General features: G+C 38.0%; 1 protein-coding gene across 5 annotated transcripts in view; it reads left to right on the plus strand.

Annotated features, from left to right (window-relative positions):
* PLCB1 (phospholipase C beta 1) overlaps positions 1 to 24,645 on the plus strand; it is a 425,067-nt gene that overhangs the window by 360,872 nt on the left and 39,550 nt on the right. For all 5 annotated transcript variants that reach the window (XM_075413467.1, XM_075413470.1, XM_075413466.1 and 2 more), the window contains exons 30-31: positions 701 to 758; positions 1,878 to 1,964. In XM_075413467.1, coding sequence (XP_075269582.1) covers positions 701 to 758; positions 1,878 to 1,964 — 145 coding nt within the window. The remainder of the gene's footprint in view (positions 1 to 700; positions 759 to 1,877; positions 1,965 to 24,645) is intronic.

Raw genomic sequence — 24,645 nt, forward strand, 5'->3', positions numbered from 1 at the left:
CATCAGATTTTAGTGCCACCTGAACAGATAGAAATTTCTGTAATTAGGTTTTGGAGTGGTGTACTGAATCTGGTCAACTCAGGTATCTGCAAATTGCTGTTTTATGTTCATTTAACTCTTTGGGGGATCTCATGTTCAGCCTTTGACCAAAGGTTACCTAATAGCTATCTCACCAAGTCACTTAAAGTTCAAGTATTTCCTCTAAGTTCAGCTTTATGTGGTTTACATAGCAAAGCTGGGGACCAAAGTGGAGTCTGCCCTGCCCTTTGTGGGAGGTTTGACGTTGTCTCTGAGATGTCACCAGCAGTATCTGCTGCTGACAGAGGCTATTTCTCTACTATATAATGTGCCACAATGTGGCAGTGTGCATCTACTGATGATCGTGCGCTCTCCTAGACTGACATTTGGGCCTTAAGGAACACCACCATCACTTTGAAGATGTGGCAATATCCTATGGGAAAAGCCTGTTGAGAAAGAGTAGGGGCTTTGCTGTGGCAGGTCATGGGGAAGTCTGAGCCCTTCATACCATGAAGATGCAGCCTGTTATGAAATGCACGTTCAGGAATTGGATAAAAGTCAAGCAGGCAGATCCGTACTTTTAAAACATGGCCTTACTTATTTTTCTAAGGAGTTGTTGGGGATTAAAATACATTGATGTGATCTTATTGACTACAATAACTTGTTGATTGCTTCTCTCCAGAGAGAAGACTGAAATGATTCGATCATATATCCAGGAGGTGGTGCAGTACATAAAACGGGTAAGTCAGGCTGTATGTTTATTTTTCATTTTGGGGGGTAAAATGTCGGCTTATCTTAGGTCATATTAAACTGCAGATTCTAAATTTCGGTATAAAGATTCTGCAAGTGCCAATTTTTAACAGATGCAGTGTAGACTTCACATTCCAGTTAAAACTGGAATTTCAGACAAATCTTGATTAGTTGTTAGTCAATGTTTGGGGGATGGTGCTAAAGGAGGCAGATTTTAATATGGTTATGATTTCATCTCTGAATATCCTGTGTTTATTTGTGGAAAATGTACCAATTTTGTTTAATTGGCTTGTTGTCTCATGAATGCAAGGATTACATAAGGAACTCTGAAAGTCAATAAACATTTAATTGCACAGTATATTTTAACCTTAATTACATTTGTTAAGATACTGAAATGCAAAAAATATTCTGTGAGCTCTGTAAATACGTGTCAAAGAACTCCAGTACAGGTGTTAGCTTTTCTGAAGATACAGGTGGTTTACACTGGGCTGAAAGTGTGCACTGCAGTGTTTTGATGTGTGAAGTCACAATGAAGCATATGCCACCATTGAATTTTCTCTTAATTTCAATGCAGAGATAGTTCAGATCAAAAGCTGGCCCATTTTTAATCAGAGACCTTGATTCAGGCAGCAACCTAAAGAGTTAGAAAATTAAGTTTGCTTAATTCCTGTTGGAGTCAGACACATGTCTGAGCGCTTATTAAATGAGTCCCAAAATTTGTCAGCATGTTCATTTAGGACTCTAGGATGCAAATCCTCTTCTAGGAACAGGGTCCATCTTGTACAGCTCACACAATAAAAGCTAAAGCAAACTAATACGATCTTTAAAAATGCATTATGCTTTTAATAGCATTAGAAGTCTACAATTAGTCCTTTAGACACTTCTGATTCTAAATCACTTGTGAAATCTGAGATACATTGTCCACATACAACTGGTAGAGCAGTTGTGCTCTGGAACGATTGTGAAAATGATGTGTAAGTTTGTATTAGAATTATTGATAGTTTTGATGATAACATTTTAATTTTGATGGATGAAGTGTTTGTTGGGAAGAGGTGGGAAGGTGAGGACGTGCAGTCTCTTAAAGAAGATTCTCTGCTCTTTTCTTACAGCTAGAAGATGCTCAGAGTAAAAGACAGGAGAAACTTGTAGAAAAACACAAGGAGATTCGTCAGCAAATACTGGATGAAAAGCCTAAGGTAAAGGGTTTTTGAACAATGTTATACTGCTAAAAAAAGTCCTTCAGGAAAGAAAGTATTCTTACAGCAGGTAGGCTGATGTTTAAACATGAGAAAGTCTATTCATAGCATCATAGCCATTGTCTTTAATATTCAGGATGAAAAGACGTCAAGTAGCAGCCTATTATGGAGCACCACTTCAAGTCCAGATGTCATATAACGGGGGTTATTTTTCAGTACTCATATTGTTAGAAAGCTTTCAGTGTAAATGGTGCTTCTGTCCAGCAGAGTGTGCCCTTCACTCTGTTGTGCTTTAGCAACACAAAAACAAAACACAGTTTACATTGAAAAGAAAAAGAGATATCTTTTTAGCATGGTTGCCACAGATATTTGTGATAATTGATAAGGATATATTTCTGTGGAAAACAGTGTTTTCATAATTTTAGTGCTTAATATTCTACATTGCTTGCTGAATTTTGTTTCATTTTCTGCACTACGTCTACGTGTGATATTCTGAAATACGGTTTTTCATCATAAAGATTGCAGGCTGACTCTTTCTCCTAGTGAAGCTGGTGATAGTTTTGCCATTGAACCTCAGTAGGGGAGGTTCAGAGTCCTCCACTTCTACATGATTTTCCTGTAGGAAGACCTAGGTAACTATATAATCAGACTTCTGTACAGAGGGAGACTGCTTTTCAGCAGGGTTCATATCCAAGTGTGATTCTTCACAGCCCGTTATGTCATGTCTGCTTTCATTTTTTCTGCACTTGCTCAACTGTGTGTTCTGGGCTTCACTTTTCATTTCTAGTCTGTATCCACAGTCCTGTTGTTTCCGTGCTTGTAATACAGCTTGAATTCTAGCATTGGGTGTCAACTGATGTGTTGTCATTTCTGTGAAATATTCAGAGAATAAATTAGGCTAAGGTCTGAATAGCTAGAAACTCATAAAATCATGTTTATAAAAAAGCTTCAGCTTTTCAATGTCGTGGGCATCTGAGCGTAAAGACTATACATAAGATTAAGTTTTATATTTGGCACTGTAGGATCATGAGCTTCTCAGGCATGTGAACTAAAAAGACTGGAATTTAAATGCTGGAATTTTAAATTTCTAAGAATAATCTGCTAGTACGTCTAACACTGACTTTTCACAAATATTTAGGTACTTGATTACTTCTCTGTGTCTGTGTCCTTTTTTCTTGATTTCTTTTTAATTTATCGGTATACTGGGAAATGGCATAAAGCACTGAAAATTTGTCACTAAGGACTTGGGCTGCGTTTTGAAAGATTGTGCTGGACCAGTAGTGTTAGACTCTTTGATCAGCTGTCCACGTGCCAAGTGTTAGGTCATGGCACAGAGCAGCTCCAGACTCCTTGTCTTCCCCTGCATCTGGCCATCAGTTAAAGCTCTGCAGTAATCAGCCCTCCTCAGTCAGTGCTCTCAGATTCTCCCGAGAATACCCTCTGCGGTAATGTGCCCCACAAGGCCTGGCTGCCTTTTTTTTTTCCCCCACATACTGAAATGGGCAGACTTTGCTGAATTTGTGATGGTATGTGCCTCTCGCTGGTGTGAGAGGATTTGAGCAAAACATAATTACTCATTTTATTGAGTCTCTTTTTATGTTTTACTTCATGTTCATATTTCATATCCATATTTGCGTCTGTAGTGACAGAGCTTATGATACAGAATAGATCAAATGATTTCCCAGCTGAGAAGAACCAATGTATTTTACGCAAACAGCAGCCTTTCCAAGGGCAGCTTTTTTAACAGGCTAACTTCTTGTGCTTCAGTATTCAAACGCCCACTAAAATTTATGCTAGCTGTGTTAAAAGGGTTTTCTGGCAGTATCAGCTCAACCCCTAGACAAAGAATTTAATATATTAAGAGGAAAAGAATTTTTAGTATTTTTACCAATAATTCCTTTGGAGACAGATGCCATCATCAATCACTGTCAATTGGTTATTTATTACTGACTCACAGTTCGTTGTGTTATGCTTTGTGTGCAGAGCGCTCTCATAGCCAGGAAGAATATTGTTTCACAAAGTGTTGCCAACAGACTGCCACACCAGTGAGGGTTTTTGCTGGTGGGTTTTTTTTTTTTTTCAAAGTATGAGTTTGCATCTTCCTTTGCTGCGGTGTGTGTAGGTCACCAGAGTAAAATTTCCCTTAGGGTGCTGACATTTTATACAACAGCTTTTAGAAACTGCACAAACTGGATGCAAATTAGTTCTCTGTACTGGAGGCAGACAGGTTACTTTTTGTTTAAAATATCATGTGTTTAGATGAAAGTACTTAACTCAGAACTGTATCTGTGTAAGTAATGAGGATATCTTTTGGCAAACTAACTTCTGGTGCTGTGGAAACTAGAAATGGAGTCTTATCATCAAATCTCTGTGTGTGTATGGAAACAGGCCAACCACTCTCACAAACATGTTGGGAAAAGGAGACTGTCACCTAATTAAGAAGTCAAATACTGACAGACACTAGGTCAAAAGATTTTTTAACTTGCCATTTTAGTGAAAGCACAATGGAAACGCAAATGTTCTCCTGTTGCTATCGTTTTCCTAACAGCATCATTACCAAGCAAGTCCACATGTATTTTCTTTTCTCTCACTCCTTTTTTTTTTTTTTTCCTTACATTATCCCCTGGCAACTTTATTAAAAGCAACAGCTTCTAATTCTTTGTCTCCTCCTCAGTCGTTGATACAGATTAAGCTTGTCCTGTCCTTATCTTCTTCCCCTTGGGCATCTCTTCTGCATGCTGTGGAGGCTGCTGTAGAAACACAGCTCTGTACACCACAGTACTGAATTCTGTACATTAGAGCAGTGTGTGATTTTTAGATTCTCCACTATAACATGTCTGGCACTCGTTATCTAAGCACAGAGGAGTGCATCGAGGATGGGCATGGTCGTTGCATCTCAGTTTCTTTGTCCTTGACATCTTGTGCATCAAATTAAACATAAATCAAGTGCATTTCCTTCCCCTCACCCTTGCCTCCAATTTCATTGTAATTACAAAAATCAATACATGTGAGACAATGCAAGGAATTAATTATTTTTCTGAGGACAGACTCAGTTACGGTAAATAGACCCAAGCCTCGTCTGATTGAAATCACTGAGACTTTTGTTATTCATGCTCATGGGTCAGAGTTACATTTAAATCTCAATATAATAGCTGAGATTCTTGTGCTCTTGCAGTCAGCTCCTGCTACCAGCTGAGTTAACTGGACTCTTTTGGCTTCACTGGACCATATTCTTACAGCCCCAGCTGTCAAGGAAGATGTAACTTGTGTGGTTCCTCATTTTGTAGCCCATGTTCATGTCTCTGCTCACACCTACTCCACTGTTCACAACCCCAGCTTAGCCAAGGCCTGCCAGATTGTATGGGCTCCTGTAGAGAGGTGGAAAATAGCACTGTTCAGGGTGAGGCTTTATCTGTGGGAAAAGGTGCAACAGCTCTACAGAGGCATCTTAAGATGTGCCAACTTTCCTCTAAGTGTTGCATATCTGTGGTCATCCAAATGAATGAAAACAATACAACATTAAGGCATAAAATTGCTTTTTTGCCCTCAAAAAGTATAAGGAAAACAATTTTGTAAGATTATAAATCAGTTCTTGATGATGGAAAATAAAAGCATCTGATGCATTCTAACTCACTTTTAAAGAACACACATTTATTGTCTCTGTTTGACATGCATTATTAATTGTACCGTGTGGGAGTCAACACTTGTACATCCAATCAATAATTAATATTAGCACTGTACCTAAAAAATTTATAGGAACATAAATGATACATATTCAAGTTAGAGAACAAATTAATGTGATGCTGATCATTTACAGCACTAAGTCTCACATAACTTCAGTGTTGTCTTTCCATTACATAGGGCTTGAAAGGACCTCCAAGGTCTTTCTTCTCAGGGGTAGCTGCTTTCAGAAGCAATCACATATGTCAGCCTGTTAATGAAACAGTGCAGGACAATGAGTCCATCCTTCTGATTGTTATTTAAAGGAAGATATTTGAAAACCCAATGCATGGTTTCATAGATTTCTGATCGATGCTTTCTGATTCCTTAGAATATCCAAAAATACATCAATTTTTGCGTAGGCTACAGCTTGTCATATGTGCTTTAGGTAAAACTTTGTGGTCATCTTCATGCAGATCATGTTGGGTTAAGTGGAGGTGGTACTGACAATAGGGTCAGCACAATCACCCCTCTAACTTTAGAAATAAGTGAAATACAGCAAATGTATTTTACAGCACCGTAAAATTTGATTTTAGTTAACCTCAGAGCTCAGAGCCACTCTATTACCTCATCTGGAAGAGAGTGGCTCTTAGGAACTTTGATGACTATTGCAGTGTCCTTTCAGCTCGCTGCATAATTCACAATAACAATGCACTGTCCACCACAATCCCTTTTTTATCCTTTACACCTCTGTAGGAAGCCAAACTGTCTTTTGGGCTAGCTGCACTTAATTCAGACCCTTCCAAATGCATTCCAGTTCAACCACAGGCGACTATTCAAGAATTTCGGGGAAGGAGTTTGGAGGAAAAGGTTATTTCAGTTTACTGAGTTTCATGGGACTTTGCATTGCATGGATTTGGATTGAATGGGGGAAAGTTGCAGTCCTAAAGTAATATTCAGGCTCATTAAAAAAAAATTAGTTGATAGCCACTGTAGTATTTTGAAAAGTTCTCCTTTTATTTTCTCCCTGTTCAGGTAAAAATTATTTCTTCTGTTGGTTCATTCAGTTTAAACATTCCAAATGTTTAAAAAGAAATCTCTCTTGAATCCGTGGCTGCTAAGCAAAAAAGACTTATGGCATTATCTGCCAAAAAAGCAGAGAATTAAGAGGATTGAAATAATTTACTGTTTGTTTCACTCTTCAGCTTTGGGTTTTGGTGCTTGTATATTCCTCAGAGGGGAATAATAAAATGCTTCTCTGCCTCATTAAATGGGCAACAGCATAGAGAAAATGAATGGAATTTTCTTAGCCTCAGTGAACAACAAATATTTAAAAGGAATATTTGCAAAAAAACATATATATTCTAGGCTGTGATTTCCAAATCTCCCTGTGACTTGATCTGGTATCTTCCCACTTCCGAACCAGAGCTTGCACTTAAATTGAAAAAGGTAGTTTTCATGGACTATTCACTTGAGGATCCTGGCACTTTGCTCAGCAACTCTCAGCATCAAGTCCTAAGTGACAATCAGCCTAATTATCTAATAAGCTTTAAGTAGCTTAAGCCCTGATGTTACTTAAATGTTTTATTAGTGCAATTGCTAAGCATTCCCCAGTTGCAGAGTACTTTTTCAGCAAACTAGGGTTGTCTCATTTTTTCTGTTTCTCCCAATGGAATAACCCTGCAGAATGCACTTTCAGTCTGTAAACTGAGTAGTAAATAAGCTCACTTCACTCGTTCAAATGAAATAGACTGACCTTTATCCTATGCCAGGTTTGTACCAATAAAACTCCCTTAAGTTCTGTGAAGTGACTAGCTCATCACTAGGCCTGAGATTAAAAGACTTCAGCCTGAATAACAGGAAGCTCAAAGGATTATTTTCAATTAAGACCTTGCTTGCTTGCTTGTTTACATTCTTTCTTCACAAATCCACATTTTTAATGATTGTTTATTTTTACAGCAGAATAAATATGGCAATGTGAGAAATGGATCTCAGGTCACAAAAGATAGATCTAACAATTTGAGGTGATATTTATTGTGTTAATTAAATATCTTCCAGTGTTGATGTTGTACATATGCATATGTCTTGGGAACACTAACTTTGAAATCAGTAGCATCACATTTCCAGTGTGAATACTCAAAATACTTTTAAAATTTTTTTTAATGAATTCTGATGTCACTTCCTTTAAATGAAAACGTCACAAACCCTTTGTAGGAAGACTGTAAACATAAAGAAATAATTTAATGAACAGGACATGAGTGACAATAAGAGAAATTTAGACTGGAGTTTATTGATAGAGGGTGATATTCTTCTCACATGGATCATTCTACTGGAAATCAGAGAAAATCTTGGGTTTGATCTGGAGCTGCAAAAATAATAGAAAATAAATTACTTGAAAGGGCAAGCTTTTTTCCAGTTTGCAGTAGTGTAAATCAAAAGGAACATTATGAAGCTAGCAGAGTCACTGGTGATTTAAACTGATATGAGTGAAGGCAAGAGTATGGTCCATAATGGAGGTCATGTGGCAGACAGATTTGATTTGTGGAAGTTAGTGAGATTTTCCTGGATAACGTGGTAATAAATAAGAACTGTGAGGACTTTTTTTTGAGAAAAGTAATTTCAGACTCCAGCTACCATCTGTTTGGAAAAAAAAAAAAAAGACCCCTTTCAGCTTTCAAAGAGGCATCCAGCTTTGCATCCACCAATGACCACAGCAGCACAGGCAGTATATGGCAGCCATACTGCTCCTCCAGGGCAAGCTGCATGCCTTTACCACCCTTGTTGGCTTCTGTAGTATCATGGAGGTGTTGGGTGGGAGGACAGATTAGCCCAACTGGGTATGAATAATAAGCTATAAATGTGTTGTTATTTACTATTATACAGATAAAAATATGCTTGTCCCTGATTCATAACGGACTGCTGCAATGATGATCCATCAAAATGACAAAGCAGAATGTGTTTTCTTGTAGTTGGGGCTGTTGTTTCAGAACACCATCACCATGTGCAAACAAGCCCACTTGTTAAAAGCAAGACAATTACTTGCATTTGTACAGTAACTGATTTTACAATACTGCGCTGTTACTGTAATTCTCTTACATGCTTAATTTGAGTTAGAAAGCAGTTCAATTAAAGGGAGGAAAAGGAAGTCATAAAATGCCATAAAAATGATCAACTGTGTAATAAACATCAAAAAGTAAAAATGATCTTGTCTCCCTTTGTAACATAAATTACTAACGTAGACCTAACTTCTAACTTTAACATTTGTGAATATTTAATCGCTCTCAAAACAAGTGAACTTCCTATGGAGAGAAGAGCGCAGTGTGTTTTACCATAGAAAACTGGGAAAAGGATATGAAAAATGAATATATAGCATCTTTCTGCAAAGTCAAGTTCAGGATGATAACATCCTAGAGAGAGCACATTGTTTGTGCAGAAAATGGTCCTCTGTGTACTGCAGATGGATAAGGATGACAAGAAAATACCAACCTGGAGTGAGCAGTGTAACATTAAAAGGCCCGTTATCTGTCCTCTGTAACCTCTCAAAGAACTTTCATCTGCACTGTCCCATTCTCTGCTCAAATGTAGAGCACATCTATTAGGGTTAAAGCAAAGTGCCAGGTGTCATTCAGTAACCTGCATCCCTCTGACCCACTCCTGCACTCAGTTTCATTCAGCATTTATTGCTTTCAGCAGCAAAAATTTCCCAAAGTGTGGACAGGTGGCCAGCAAGCTGCAAGGCAGCAAGTGCCTTTGAGAAAAAAAGAGCACGAAACTAACTGGTGTGTTAACATTGTTATTTCTGAAGAAAAAACTGAAAATGATGTGGGAAAGTTGAAGAGTCCAGGGACTTCCAACGTTTTGTGTCAGGATGTTTAGCATGGACTGTGCAATATTTAAACCTGAGAAGTCCCTGCAAGGAAAATAATTGTCATTCTGCAAAGGCAAGTGTTTTGTATGCTAAGTGTAGGTGAGCAACAGGGCACCAACAAGCTGTTGACTCTTCTTCAGCTTTTCATGAGCTGGTATAGTACTCTGTGAAAATACAATGTAAAACATAAGCTAAATTATGCATAGTTTCTGTTTGTATATATAGTATATATGAAATGCATGGTAGCGCACTTACACACATACTTCAAATACAGTTCTTTATATAGCATCTTACACACATGTTCATCGCTCTTATGTCAGTCAGATTGAACAAGAATTGCCACAAAGGCAGAGCCACGTGCTCTTATACAATTGCATTCATCATTGTGCAACAGCAGCAACATATTTGTTAATTATCAGACCTTCAGTGCAATATGACAATTGACAAGAGATTGTTTGACACAGCTAATGGAAAAATGTTAAAAGAAATATTAATGCTTAGTATGTAAACACATTAGAGAGACGTTTTAAAATCTATGAAATGGTGAGAAAATATGTTCTTTAATGAGCAGAGAAATAAAGTCACTGGTCCTGAAAAGACTGTAGCATATGAACAGCTTTGTATATGCAAGTCATTTGTTAAGACAGTGCTTTTGTCTTTGTGCAGAATCAGTCTGCAAAGTGGAGCCACTAATGAAAATAGTACTGTATTTCTGTAAACGAGGTAGTAGTGCACAGTGGAGAACATGTTAAAGATGCATGTTACAGTAGACTCATGACAAGATGGGTTTATCATATTTACAGTGAGATATTTCAGGATGATAAATAGTAGAAAGGGTAACAAATAACAAAAGTGGTGTGAGATTTTCAAAAGTATAGCTAGATTAAAAAGTATGTTTAGAATCATGAAGAAAATCCTAATTCTGTTGGGGGTGGGGTGTTTATTTTTAGAAACAACAAAAATTTCTGCAACAAGACAATGTTGTTATTTTAAGATGCGGTATCTTTCTGAGCAGTTTAAGAGTACTGAGCTTCATAGGGGAAGAAAACCCTGTACATCCAGAAGGGAGAGAAAGTGTGCTCCCATCCACGGTGACTGGGAAACCAGCATCTCAGCCATGTTTCAGCATGTACTTCCCGTGCTACGTGGGTGCAGCTTTCAAGGGCCTGGCAGCCCTCCTTAGTCGGTAGCAAAATAACTGGGAAAGATGTTGCCTGGAAAGATTACTTCTCATTAAATTTCTCCTGTGACTCATTTCCAGCAAATCGACATTTTCTGACAGTAGTTGCGTATAATTGTAGTAGTTGCAGAATACAGTAGTTGTGGATGATCATAGTATATAGGTTTGACTATAGTGACTCAGTACGTTTCCTGTTATTCAGCTGTTGTTTGGAAGGAGGTTCTTGCCAAGAGACTGTGGAGTGTGACTAAGCACATAAACTACACCTATGTACCTGTAAATGATCTCTTTTATGGAGTCCTAGGGATTTGTAAGCTTTGATTGAAATAAGTGGATGTGTCCAGGAAGGGGAAGCCTAATCCAGACACTGTTAGATATGGAGCCTGGCTCAAGGATGGTCAAGGCAAGATTTTAAACTCTTGTAGCAGTGACTTTTCCAAGTAAGTGGTGAGTCCAGAGATCATTTGTAGGAAAACATTCTTTTTGTCCCCCGTAAAAAAATGAAAGAAAAATCAGAGTCTGGATGTTCATCTGATAGAAAATTTTCCGTTTCAAGCCTAAGGAGTAAGGGACAGGAAATCTCAGTCTTGGTTCATTCTATCCATTTTACAGCTCTCCAGGCTGGCCTCTGGTTTGTAGAAATTAATGAAGACATTCACTAAAGAGAAAAGGGTTATCAGGCATACCATACCCTACTGATAATGGTATGAAGTATTTTCTCAGTCTTTTTTTTTTCTTTCTTTCTTCTATTTCTCCACTTTCCCTTTTCCTCAGTTTTACCTGTTCTCCTACTTGCCGTGCTTCATCTTGCATTGAGATTCTTTTCATGGTATGTCATTTCTTTCTAATAACCGTTCCATAGTCTTTCTTTACTTCTTATACTCTTCCTTCCCTCTTCCTCTTTGCCATCACTTGGTGTTATTAAATTGCAAAAGGTATCTACAAGTACTTGTAGGAATAGTGTTTCTTTCAAATTAGAAGACAAATTTGAAGAAGAAACCTGAAGAGAGGAGATGTTAAAAGAGCTGACATGATGTGGTCTGCATGTCTGTGAGCTTGACTGTGTATGTGGAACACATTCCAAAGTCTTCCATCAGATAAAAGATATGCTACACAAGTTCCAAAGATGTATGAAAAAATGATCATTCATAAGCACCCCAAAACTAGTGTAATAGGAAGAGTAATACTTGAAGTGAAATCAATGAAAACAACCTCAACCGAAACTAGTAGAAGACAACAGAAAAAAAATGTGATAGTGGGCCTAAAGAATTTAGATTCAAGATTGAGAACCAGTGAAGACTTCAGGGAGAAAATGAGAAATATAGATGAAAGGATATTTACTGGGAAATGAAGTATAGATTCTTGGCTCCTTATCAGTTATTGCAGTTTTCATTTTATCTCCAGTCCAACACAGTAAAAAATGCAATGGAATTGCGTCTATCCAAGTGGCAATCGTGACTTCTCTGCTCAGAAATCTGTGAGCTGTAAGCCCAGTGGGCTTTATTCTGACAAGCAGTTTAATGATTCCAATTTTATGCAACAGCGTGCAACCCGTGAACTGGTGCACCTTATGGCTACCACTTGAGTTCTGACAGGTGTAGTTCTTGATATGCTGCTGTTATAGTTACCGTTGCACACTGAGGGAATGGGCAATTATACTCCTGCTTTGGAGATCAAGGCCAAGGACTGACAGTGGATTAGACGTGGATTGCTTAGCACTTGTGAAAATTGCTGTCCCTGACATGGAGATTAGTGGCAGATTAGTTATCCTTTTGTATAAGGAGAGGGGCCGCTGGGGCGTGTGGCATGTAAGTGGTCATGAGCAGCACGGGATTGATGAACACGGGGAGTTGAGCAGCGCTGCACTCAGTGCACTACACGTATCAAACTACTAAGGAAAATTACCAATAATTTGTCAGTTGTTCTGAATTCTCTGTTGTGTTCAGGCCACTTGGTCGTCTTGCATGCATTGTTTGACATTTCCAATGCTGGAGCAAGTGTAAAGGAAGCTGTTGAGCAACTACAAACACATTTCCAGAATGAGTCTAAAGGATAGATACATTCTGTTTGGTTGTGCAGCCCAGCGGTGTGGAAATAGATTCTTCGGTAAATAATGTGTTCCTCCTTCCAGAATGTGAGTTTGATACATCCAGAAGTGAATTTGCAAAATAGTGTCATATGATGCAGAGGGAAGTAATCCGCTTACACCCATGCCCCTATCATTTCCCTCACTCCTCCTTTGGCCCCTTAAATATTCTGGTTGTAGAGGAACAGTACTAGCTCCAGAGACACTGAACTACCTAATCCAAACCACTCCATGTCAGAGTGGTTGGGCCATTTTCCCAATGCACAGAAGGAGATTGAATCTTGTTAGGCAGAGCACAAGCTGAATATCCTGAATACAGAAGTACTGATATATATATAGCTCATAGTGTGGATTTCCCTCTTTTCCTTGTGAATAGCCCACGTACCATCTCCATTGCTGTGCTTTTGTTTGGAAGGGCCAGACAGACACAAAGTTTTGACTGAATTTCATTTAAATCAGAATGAAAGCTTTTTAGCTTATATTTTCAGCATGAATAAATCTAAACATTTTTACATCAAAATCCTTCCCTGTATGTTTGGGGCTTTTTCCTCTTTGGGTTCTGATCAGATATTTGCGTAGTCCCATTCATTGTTCAACGACAATTTCCAGTAATATTCTACATTTCCTTTGGTTTCTTTCAGTCATTTCTTGAAGCAAAGGTGACTGGTGACAAGCAATTATACACCAGTTTTACTGAAACAAACACCCTTGATTTATAAATCAAGGAAGCCTACTAAACCTTGCTTGGCAACAGAAACAGACCTCAATTAAGATGAGATAAAAACAGAAAAGCTAATTTCTGTGATACGGAAATATTACCTGCTTTCTTTTTTTTACAAAATATACTCTGCAAGTACATATCACAGAACAAATGAAATGCGTGCAATAATGTGCAGATACCCTGTAATGGAATACCACAATAACATTTTACAGTGCATCTGATAGCCAGTTGCACAGAGATTCACATCTTCAAAGCCCTGGGAACGAGGAGGCATTACCATAACTGCCTACATGTAATTTAAATCTATGTAAGTTCCTCCTGAGTGATGCTTTGGTTGGAGCAGACTGTGTCCCAGCCCCATGGTTCCGAGATACTGAATGGCCCTGTGGGTTTGTCATCTGAGAGTCTGATTCCTGATCTGCTACAGAGGAGATCAGATTGTCTGCACCCTGCATCTTCTGACGATTAATGAATGAAACATTGCTCATGAGCCAGGCTGTTACCTGTAACCTCACTAACCGCCTCCCAGCTGGTGTAAATTTTAGTCAAAGGAAGTTTATAAGGAAATTTTACATGGAGTAGATATTTGTTTATATTGATGAATGTGTGGTTTTGTGTATCTGATAGTAAATATTTCATAGAATGTTTTGGGTTGGAAGAGACCTTAAAGATCATCTAGTTCCAACCCCCCTGCCACAGGCAGGGACACCTTCCACTAGACCAGGTTGCTCAAAGCCCCATCCAACCTGGCCTTGAACACTTCCAGGGAGGGGGCAGCCACAACTTCTCTGGGTAACCTGTTCCAGTGCCTCACCACCCTCATAGTGAAGAATTTGTTCCTAATATCTAATCTAAACCTACCCTCTTCCAGTTTGAAGCCATTACCCCTTGTCCTATCACTGCATGCCCTTGTGAAATATTTGATTATGTATTCATACGCATGCATGCTCACTAGATATATTAAGAACATGCATATGCTATGTTTGTAGAGATTGTATATATTATACATATATATGATGATATATACATTTTGGATGCATCTGTTAAAGTTATTCACAGCCTTGCAGTATGTAAAATTCATTATTATAAAATTATATTAGTGATTTTAATACTGGCGTGGTCACCTTTCTGTTAATTATACTCTGATTCGCCCCCATTTTTTGATTTCTGTCCTGTAAAATTGCCTGCTTAATACTCTGCTTCCCTTCTGGAAAGACAATAAATGGGGAAAGAATTTTCTCCACCCAGTGGGAGTCTTCCTTGGCAGCAAACGCAGCAAAATGGCATGAGGAAAGGGACCTCAGGCAATGAGCTGATGGGAGTTAGAGGTGTAATGCCACAGGGATCTGCTCAACCCAAGAGAAGGCAACACACAGCACTGAACATCAGTGCGTGCTTCTCACAGCTTAGGAAGAAGCCCATGCTTGAACATGTCCAGGGTAGCAGCTGATTAGCAATTCAGAGGACCCATCTCCTTCCTTTTACTCCTTTGAAAATAGAAGACTAAGCTTCTAGCTCTGGTGCCTAAGTTAGACAAAATAATTTACCATCATCCCTGCTTATCTATATAAAACTTCGCTAATGCTCCTGAATTATGTTAGGGATTTGTTAGGTTAAGCATATTTGAGATTATGAGGTGTTTAGATAATAAGGGGTATATAAATGCAAATTAGATATAAATATAGGAGAAAGCCATAAAAAGAGGGTTTCATTGAAAATTAGCTACAACATAAATTCTCTTTTCAGCAGTCTCTGTGTAAACTGCAGTGACTGTTCACTCCAAGGAGAGAGTCTTTGCAGTGCTTAAGCAAGTACCTGTTTTCTTGAATGCTCTCCTACAGAAAGACCTGAAAGATATTTATATCCTCACCCTGAAGATTAACACGTTGTGAATAATGGCAGATTGCAAACCAGAGGGGTGGATTGGCAGGGTAGAAGACAAGTGAAGCATCAAAATGTTGTCATGCATTCATTGTGTGCATGACTTCCCAGTTAATGCATAGACTCCTCTTAATGGAATAAATCTGTGCATCTAGAGCTACATAAACCGTACTGCTTAATAATAGCTTCACATGTGTTTATTTTTTCACTCCTGTTTACTGTGAATACCTAGTTTAATAGCTTGAAAATAAACGTTCTCTTCCTTCCAATCGCTTTCCCATTTTTCTAATGGTAAATGGTATTTTTCATTTGCTTTCGTGTTTTTTAATCTGATATTCCGGCTTCCTGGGGTTACCTAGATGCCCTGACCTCCCTACCTGCCACGTCTGGTGTGGGAGATAGGGAAAGCTCTTTCAGTGAGAACTTCTAGTGACAAAGTTCAGATTAATAGTGGTAGTTTCATAGTTTGACATTCTTTATTATGTTGATACTTACTATAATGAAACACATTTTCTGTTTCTACATTGAGTTTTTTCTGCTGTATTCTGATAGTCAATTTTTGCTCATGCAGACAAGAAGTACTGGACTTCTTACTGCTGTAAGCGCATAATTAAGTATATGTCCGCTATAACTTGCTTGTTCATGTAGTTGTGTTAAGTACATTTGCAGGCTAATTGACATCCTTTAGTGATCTGAACGCCTGCATTTTGCTTTGATTTTTATCTTGCTGAAGGGCTGTGTCCTAACATTTTTAATCTTCTTTACACAGGAAGTACAAAAGCTTCGTAATGATCACCTTGACTGCTAATGCTGCTGTCGTCAATGCTCATCTAGTTAACCCCTTCCCAAGGCCATTTCAGTCAGATTCATTCGTAGATTGTTGTATCATAAAAAAGTCATGCTACTTTCTAGCTCACAAAACTACAGAAAATTGTTGTATTTAGAGCTGATAATATATCGTGAAAAAATTCTCCAACGTCTTGTGTTGGTTTGTTGAGTTTATTGTCTGCCTCACTTGCAGAGTTCCTCACTGTGCAGAGGGCACTTATGAATGTCCTTTCTGTGGTGACCGACTGATTGTTTTCTTGATTATAAATGGCTTTGCACAGCTTCCACTAAAAGCAATATTCTCCAGTAAGTTTTATGATGGCTTTTCAGGTCAAGGCTTCCATTTCTCCTTCGGATATCTGTGCAAAGTTATTGTCTGATGTATAAGTCCATGACAACATGCAATATTAATAAGATAGCATGTAAAATTATAAGTGTGTTATTCACGTTATGCGAATAGTAACAACTTGGCCATCGGTTTTATATGAAAAGCTGCCTTGAGAGCATTAATTGATCCCACTTCATCTATTGCCTTACCAGATTTATGTTTCCCTGAGGAGGTACCTTAATTAGGATCATCTGTGCTATCCTATATTCTGTGCATTATACTATTATTGTGACATATGAACCAGCGAATTACCCTTATTTAATACTCCAGTTTTCCCCCTTAGTTTCCTATCACTTAGACACAGGAGTCCTCAATATTCCTCAGCTGGCCCTCTCAATCCTATTTGCAACTATTAATGCTCTTCTTGTTTTAGCCTGTCACTCACACTTGAGTCCTTCATACATAAGACTTAAAATAATTTTTGTAAGAGTGCATGCACAGGCTGCAGTACTGGATCGTTAGTTACTAGAAGTGTGGCTCTTGAGACACCAGCTATCAGGGGAGCCTTCCCACAGCATAGAGCAAATTGCTCTTGTCAGGCTTCCCATCACAGCTTGGGAGGAAATAAAGCAATGTCCAGAAGCAGTTACACATTATATATTTCTTACTCGATTTCACATAATAGCTTTTTAAAATGCTTTAAATACTCAGCAGCTACCATTTTAGTTCTGTGTGTTTTTAATATGCGCTTAGATATAGGCTTTTGAGGCAGTTTGTCACATAAACATTTCAATTGTGAAGAAACAAAATTTCTAACATTTTTTAACTGCCTCTTAACCAACTTTTAACCTACCGTTTAATCGTGTGTCCCCCCTTTCTTTCTCTGCATATGTGTTGCTCTTCCCTCTTTGTTTGGTGCAGAATACTGTATTGGAAGACACACCAAAGTGTTGTCCTTGACCTCCCTATGACTCTCTAATTCCACTGAAATAGCTTTTTTTGTTGTTGTTTTTGGTTTTTTGTTATTGTTATCCACAAGTTAAAAACTAGGATTTAATTCCTTGGGAGTGACATTTGGGTATTATTTCTGTAGAGCTATGTTCAGTTACGGCATTAATCCATAGCAGTGTTGCATGTTAATATTTGGGATCGGTTTGTGGCGTGAATAGAAAGTAACCCTTTCGGGGGACTACCAAGCGAAGATATTGAGCAGAATGTGGTGGGTTCCCTTTGTCCTTGTTTTACTTGCTTTGTAGACATTTCTTTTCCAATGCATTTTTTTCAAGAGTTTTCTGTCCCTGGCTTGCAGCTTCTCGGGACATTCAGAGGCATCAGACAGTCACGGTGCAGCAGTGAAGCTCAGCACTGCTCTTTGTATAGATCTGTCTCGTTCACAGGGTTCGAATCAGGCTGAACTTTCCCTGGATCTTAGCCCATTAGATGAAGCAGTTTCTCTTCTTCGCTGCCAGAAGTCAGGCTTTACCAGTTTCCACTTTTTCCTTGTTCTTCCCCAGTTTGTACTTTTTCATTGCCAGACTCTCTTCGCAACTCAAGATAATGTGCAGTTGAATAGTCTTTCTCTGTTGTTGCAAAAGACGAGCTGTATTAAGTGGTTTGATTTTGCCTCTGTCACCATTTAGCAGCAGAAAAATTTAAATAGTTTTCAGGGTGCTCTTGACTATCGCAGATGGTACTTCTTGCCATCCAGGAGACATTTGTGCAGGCGATACTAGTTTCTCAAATAACGGTACTAGGGACTTCAGACGCACATGAGGTACCCATGGGACAAGTAATGTAAATAATGACAAGCTGGTAGAACAAGAAGACTTGAATAAACATATCTTAAGAGGCAACATTTTCTCCTGATTTTTTATTATTTGAATAGTTGATTGCTTTTTTTATTTCTTTTGAGATGAAAGTTTTTATTTTACTATAAGTTCTTGATTCAGAGCAGTAACTTTAAAGCTGGTACCTGTCTTTTTAATATGTGAGATATTGTTGAACTTTCATATTTATTGTTTTAGGCTACTATACTTTCAAAACCTCCAATACATTAAATCAAGGGGGTTTGGGGTTATTTTTAGAATAGTTGGGCTTATTTAGACTGTAAATTTCATTTCTTAACACATACACTTAAGAGCGTGGTGCGTAGTTCACCATGTAGATCATTATGTGGTCAGAAGATTACATATAGCACTTCATTTTCCTAATTAAATGATCCTAGCATAGAGACCTTTAGAGTTGCTAAATAGGTAAAGGTAAAATTATAAACACAAATGCCAGCTTTGAAGTACTTCAGTGAATTATGCCCTTTTGAAAATGTTACCTATAATGACATCCAGATGTCTGCCTGTGATGTTATCCTATATATCTTGCTGTATGTTGAATATTCACTGTTTTTATAGTTAGAAATTCATCTAGTGCCATAAACAGCAGACAGCTGTGGGCTGTGATCATTCCATTCCGTATTTCTAAAAGGTTTTATTTAATTTTGTATAGTGGCTGGAATCATGCCATCCTTTTTTATCCTTTTTTTTTTTACTTTGAGGAAAATTATGATTACTTTTTTGAAAATAATTACTATTATATTAGTAGAGACAGATTAAGTTTCATCATAAAGGTAATATTTCGCTTCCTTGTAGTTTTTTTGGGTCTTAGGTTCTACACATACGTGGAAGTGTAGTGTGTTCTGCAGATCATTTGTTAAAGTTTAATGCTGCTGCTAACTAGCAATACAAAATGGTACTGTTACCCTGGGAATATTTCATCCCTTTCACCTTTTCCTATTTTTGTGTGGATTTGTGCAGATGAGATGAATAACAATTCAAGAACTGACCAAGTGGGATACTCTACCTGCATTTCTTCTATTTTCAAGGCTGTTATCTTTCTACATTCCTGCGCTGTTTTAACTGAGTAAAATTAAATGATGAGTCTTACAGTTCTAAAAAAATTTTATTAATTAAAGAGGCCATGTCTTGTTACATCATGTTATGTCTAATGTAATTGTAGAATGCTTCAAGGGCAATAGGTACAAAACTGGAGGTAAGACTTAGCTCATCTGAATTTTGGTATCTAAAGAAACCTGTGTACCTGTGCAAGTCCTCAAGTGCTTTGAGAGAGCCAAGTTGTGCTAGGAAGCAACTCACCTAACCCATTTTATATGCCTGCTCTACGAGAAGATTAGCGTAAAACTCATAGAGATTCCAATAGGACCCATGTCATACATTTTGGTTAAAAATTATATTGAATGTGTGGGTTTTAAATGGTGTCAGCAGAACCAGCTAAAAACCTCTCTAATTAAGAAGACAGGCATTGCATTTCTTAAGCAACAGATGAATAGAGCTTAACTCTTCTGACAGGCATGAAACTTCCATGATGTACATGAAAATGAATATGGGATGTCCTCAAAATAACTGCACCAAATTTTTGTCTGCGAAATGAATGTTTTTAGAAGAACGTTTCTTGGGTTTTAGATTATCTTTTAAAGAAGATTTTTTAATGGCTCTTTAAAACAAAAAAAAAGTTATTTATGTTAGCTATTTATTCATCTCTAAATGAATTTGATAACACTATGTTGCAGTACTTTCAAACTTTTACATAAACACCACTAAAGTCATGTACTAAATGTAAATGTACTAAAGTCTCTGGTCCCAGCCATCCCCTTTCTAAATGGCCATCTATACCTACCTCGGTCTCTGAGTGAGGCACAATGCATGTCCTCAGGGAATTTCATTTCTTTCAGAACGGATGGACAGCAAGAAAATGAAACAACAGCATCTTTACTCAGGCGGCCTAAGGTTTTAATCATGTATAAGAAATGAAGGAAGGCAAAAATTTTAAAAAATAGATTAGTTCTATTAGAATGTATTCTTCAGCTTCCAGGGAAAATGAAACATCAAGAATAGAAGGAAGAAAACAGTAGGAAATGTATGAGAGAACAGGGGTATGGACAGTTCACAGGGGATGTTGTGGAAGGGAATGTTTAGAGATGCAAGAAGATGATGAAATTTGGGAGACTTATTTAGCTGTTTTGTTGCCTGGCAATACAAAGCAGTGCCTATGTGCTCTGAGTGTTTTATACTGTTCCAAAGAGCTTAAATGACCCCAAGCGTACTCAGAATCTTAGGTTAAAGTTTAAATAAGATTTATGACTTTCATTGCATGCCTTCAAATCAAAAGGATTTATAATTAGTACCATTCTGTTAGAAGTCCTCGTTTTATGTTTATATACACCGTATTTAATAACAGAAAAAAGAGAAAATGGTAGAAGTTCAATGTTTTACACTTGCATTTTATTAATTTGGGACTGTTGTTCAGACAAAGTAAAATTTTAAAAGAGAAATTCAGACCTTAATCATGAGCTTAATTAAAGTCAATCATGTCAAAGAGTGAAATCTGACATTCTAGTAAAAGCTGGTCTAAAAAAACAAGAAGTGAATTTTACATTGCATACCATCAGCTGACATTATTTTCTTTTTTAAGACTTATTATGAGAAGAATTCTTCCACTTGCATGAAAGGTTCATCAATACATTGATATGTATCCTGACACACAGCCAGAGGCTTGTGCTACAGGTGTATGTTGTATCTGTTCACATGTGGGTTTTACTGACAGGCATTTCTGTTGCGTACCTTTAGCATGAAGCAGCCAAGTGTTTTGATCATTCAGATATCTCATTACCTTTCAAAAATTACTAAGATTTTGAATCAAAGAAATTTGAAGAGCGACTATTCAAGTAAGAAAGAGTAGGTTTTATTGTCAAGAAGAAAGACATGTCATATTTCATCTGTCTTTTTGCTTGTGTGAACAACTTAGAACTAGGTATACATCCAAGTTTGGCTTTCCTGATTTGACTTTTAGTGCAGTAAGAACAACAGTAGAATTTCTGTTGCTCAGTGTCTGCTTAGCCTCTAAAACTGGTTGAAGAAGCTTTTACTCAGAAAAATTTCAATTGCCATTGCTGCTCATCCATGGAGAATTAGGCGGTATTGCTTTACTGACAAAGCAAAGAGAAATGCTGAGGCATGAAAGTGTAAAACGGCACATTTTCTAGAAACTTGGTCACAGTCTTCAGAAAGCGATGAGAGTTTCACTTCCCAAGCAGAATAAGGCCATCCCTGGGAACAGCTGACAGTGAGATGCTCAGTGTGGAGCCATGCGGAGCCGTGGTGGTACATGGGGCAGCACTGGGGCCCGGCGCAGCTGCTTTCCGTGCTCTGCTCACTGGCTGCGCGAGGGCAAAAATTAAGGTCATTCTCCTTTGTTTACAAAGATGAGTGTTAACTGCTTCCCTGAGTAGAGTTTCACAGAGATGATACATCACCCCAGATCATAGCTGACAGTAAATAACAAGGCATGAGAGGGGAGGGAAATGTTTTAAAGCTTGGTGATCAAGGTGAAACCTGCCTGGTACTCACACTTCTACAGAAACACAGTGCTTTTAAGTCCCAGGGAAGAGCTTCACAGACAGTGGAGAGACAAAATGAGAGGAACCTTAAAGTAGTGCTTATGACTTAAAAATCTACCATAGGTGAAAATACCTGATAGACAGGCCATGCTTTTTAATTCTGAAATTCATTCTATAATGATTTCAGAGAGAGGAAAAAACTCAGTGCTTTCCAGTCTGTGCTGATATTCCTCACTTGCCTTCATCCTTTACTATCCTGTAGTTTTTGGAGGTTTTTTGCAGGCTCACTGAACTATACTTTTCTCCAAGCATGCGCTTCCGGGACTGGTTTTTGTTGTGTTCATGTTCTACTCTCAGCGATTTCCAAATTGGGAACTGTATGAAATTCCTGCTGCTTGACTATGGGACTTTGAACACTTTTTTTTTTCTTTTAGCTTGCTCTTCATTATAAACCTAAAAGCACATCTAAACTTGTGGTCAAGAGTACAGTTCTGAAAAGAGCTGGTATCAAGCTTGACAGCTTTGAAGCAGTTGATCATTTGAGTTAATTGGTGAACAGCTCTGTTTAGCTCCAGTATGATTAACAGAGTGATGCCATGAAGTGTATGCCCAAGCAAAGGTTTTGGATACCATAAATTTTTTTGCTCCTAGACATTGCATGTGGCACTTCAAAGTAAAGAATTCTCCAGTACACCATTATGGAAACGGAGTTTCTCTTGGTCTTTGGCCAGTATTATATTAAGTGATCACTTTTAAGGACATCTATTGTAGCCATTGCCTAGAAAAAGGAGTTGAGCCGTAATAGATTGGTTGTGTACTTTAAACAAAACTTTAAATATTTATACTTTCTAATTTATGGTGTGTTCTCTGTTCCTTCAATAAAGAGCTATCCTGAATATGATCCATCTAACACTTCTAAAAAAACAAAACAGAGCACTAACCCAAACAAAACCGTTCAATTGCATTGCTACTCCTAGTTTACTCCAGTTCCATACTATTTAAGATGTTTCTCCCTTTTTGATTGCTTAGTGATTGTCTCAAACCACAGCTGAGTGGTAAAACTAATGATATTTTCTAACATACTCTGTGCCTCTGAGAGTGTGATTAAAATATAATATCTAATGCCCATCAAGTAACCTCAAATTATCATTGCTGTCTTTATTCTCAACCCAAACATAGCAGAACATAGCACAGACAGACAATCAGAACTCCAGTTTTGAATCCTAAATTCAAGTAGGCTTGTAAGACTAAAAGATTTTGTCTGCATCAGGTCTACAGCCAACAGTCTCCTATAGCTTTGCTAAAGATCATTAGAAAGAATTCAAGTCTGCTGCTTTAGTTTTGCCATTATTTCCTACAAATCACTGGGACAAAACTGAAACATTTTGAAATAATTATTCCACTCCTTAAATTCAATATATTTTTATCTAACCTACTTTCTTTGTTTTCTCTTTGATTAAAATTTAAATATTCCATAGATGCAGAATTTGAAAAGAACATAAGGAAGGTGTATCTGCTGGGGAAACATAACGGACAGAGTTATCTTTCTCTTCTGTGTTCTCTAAACCAAGGCACCACACCGACAGATGTTTTGTGCACTAGTGATAATTGGAGTGAGGGAGTATTTGAGCTTTACTCATAATTTCTTCATATGTTGCAAGCTTACTTTTTCATGCTACTGGGCACCTGCAACATCTCCACATACGTCCACGAGTCCCTTACTGCCGTGTCTTGTCAACAGGTGGCAGAACCCCTCAAAACCTGTCCTACTGCACTTGGCTGCTTCCAGACACTGCTGTTGTTCCCTGTAAATGTGTTGGCATAGCCCATATGTAAACATTAAGCTACAATGCACGTGAAGCAATTGCAAACTACTGTTTGAAGGATCTAAAGAGCAAGCAAGTATGATTTTTACTAAATTTATCTATTCTCTTGAAGACAGACTTGCCAAAAGAAACCCTTTTTCTTCAAAGTATTTTTAACATAACTATAACAACTTGTATTTTCTATGAAAGGTAATTAATTTTTAAGTTGAACCAAGGACAAAAAGAATCAGTGGGCTTGACAGCAAAAGCAGGACCAGGGGATGTAAATTCTCATGAAGAATCTCTGTTTCCTTTGTTTTCATTTAAGGAGCCTTTCTTCAATTATGTCTGGTTTTTGTGGGATCTTCCTTGAAAACTGCAGACTGTACCAAGAACAGTTTCCAAGCACAGCATAGTGTCCCATCACCTTTGCCTCTTTCCCACACAACAGCAAATTAAACAGACACTTTGCCCCCTCCACACACTTTTAAATCGAAAAATAATCAGAGCCAGCAGAGGAGGAGGATGCTTTCTGCCAAGCAGCCCAGAGAGACCTATCTCGATTCACTTAGTCTGAGCTTTCAGGACTAGACTGTGTTTGTTATTCCACTGCACAGCCCTGATGGACACGAGACATTGGAAGTTTTAATCAGATGCAGTAAAATGTTATCCACGCAACATTATCATGTTTGGTGTCCAGCAACTAGAAAAATAATAACGTGTGCTTGTAAATAGCACTGTTGTTGAATGAAGGTCGGGTCATCTCCTGGTTCTTTGGGCAGATCTCTGACTCTGAAAGCTATGGGAGCTTTGCTGTGGGTAGAGGGCAATATGCAACCTTAAATTTGTAATGGGGTCACTGGCTAAAACAGGGTTTCTGCTATGCATTTGGTGTCTCTAATTGAAGACCTTCTGTG

The sequence above is a fragment of the Opisthocomus hoazin genome, chromosome 2 (assembly GCF_030867145.1).
Source record: "Opisthocomus hoazin isolate bOpiHoa1 chromosome 2, bOpiHoa1.hap1, whole genome shotgun sequence".
NCBI lineage: Eukaryota > Metazoa > Chordata > Aves > Opisthocomiformes > Opisthocomidae > Opisthocomus > Opisthocomus hoazin.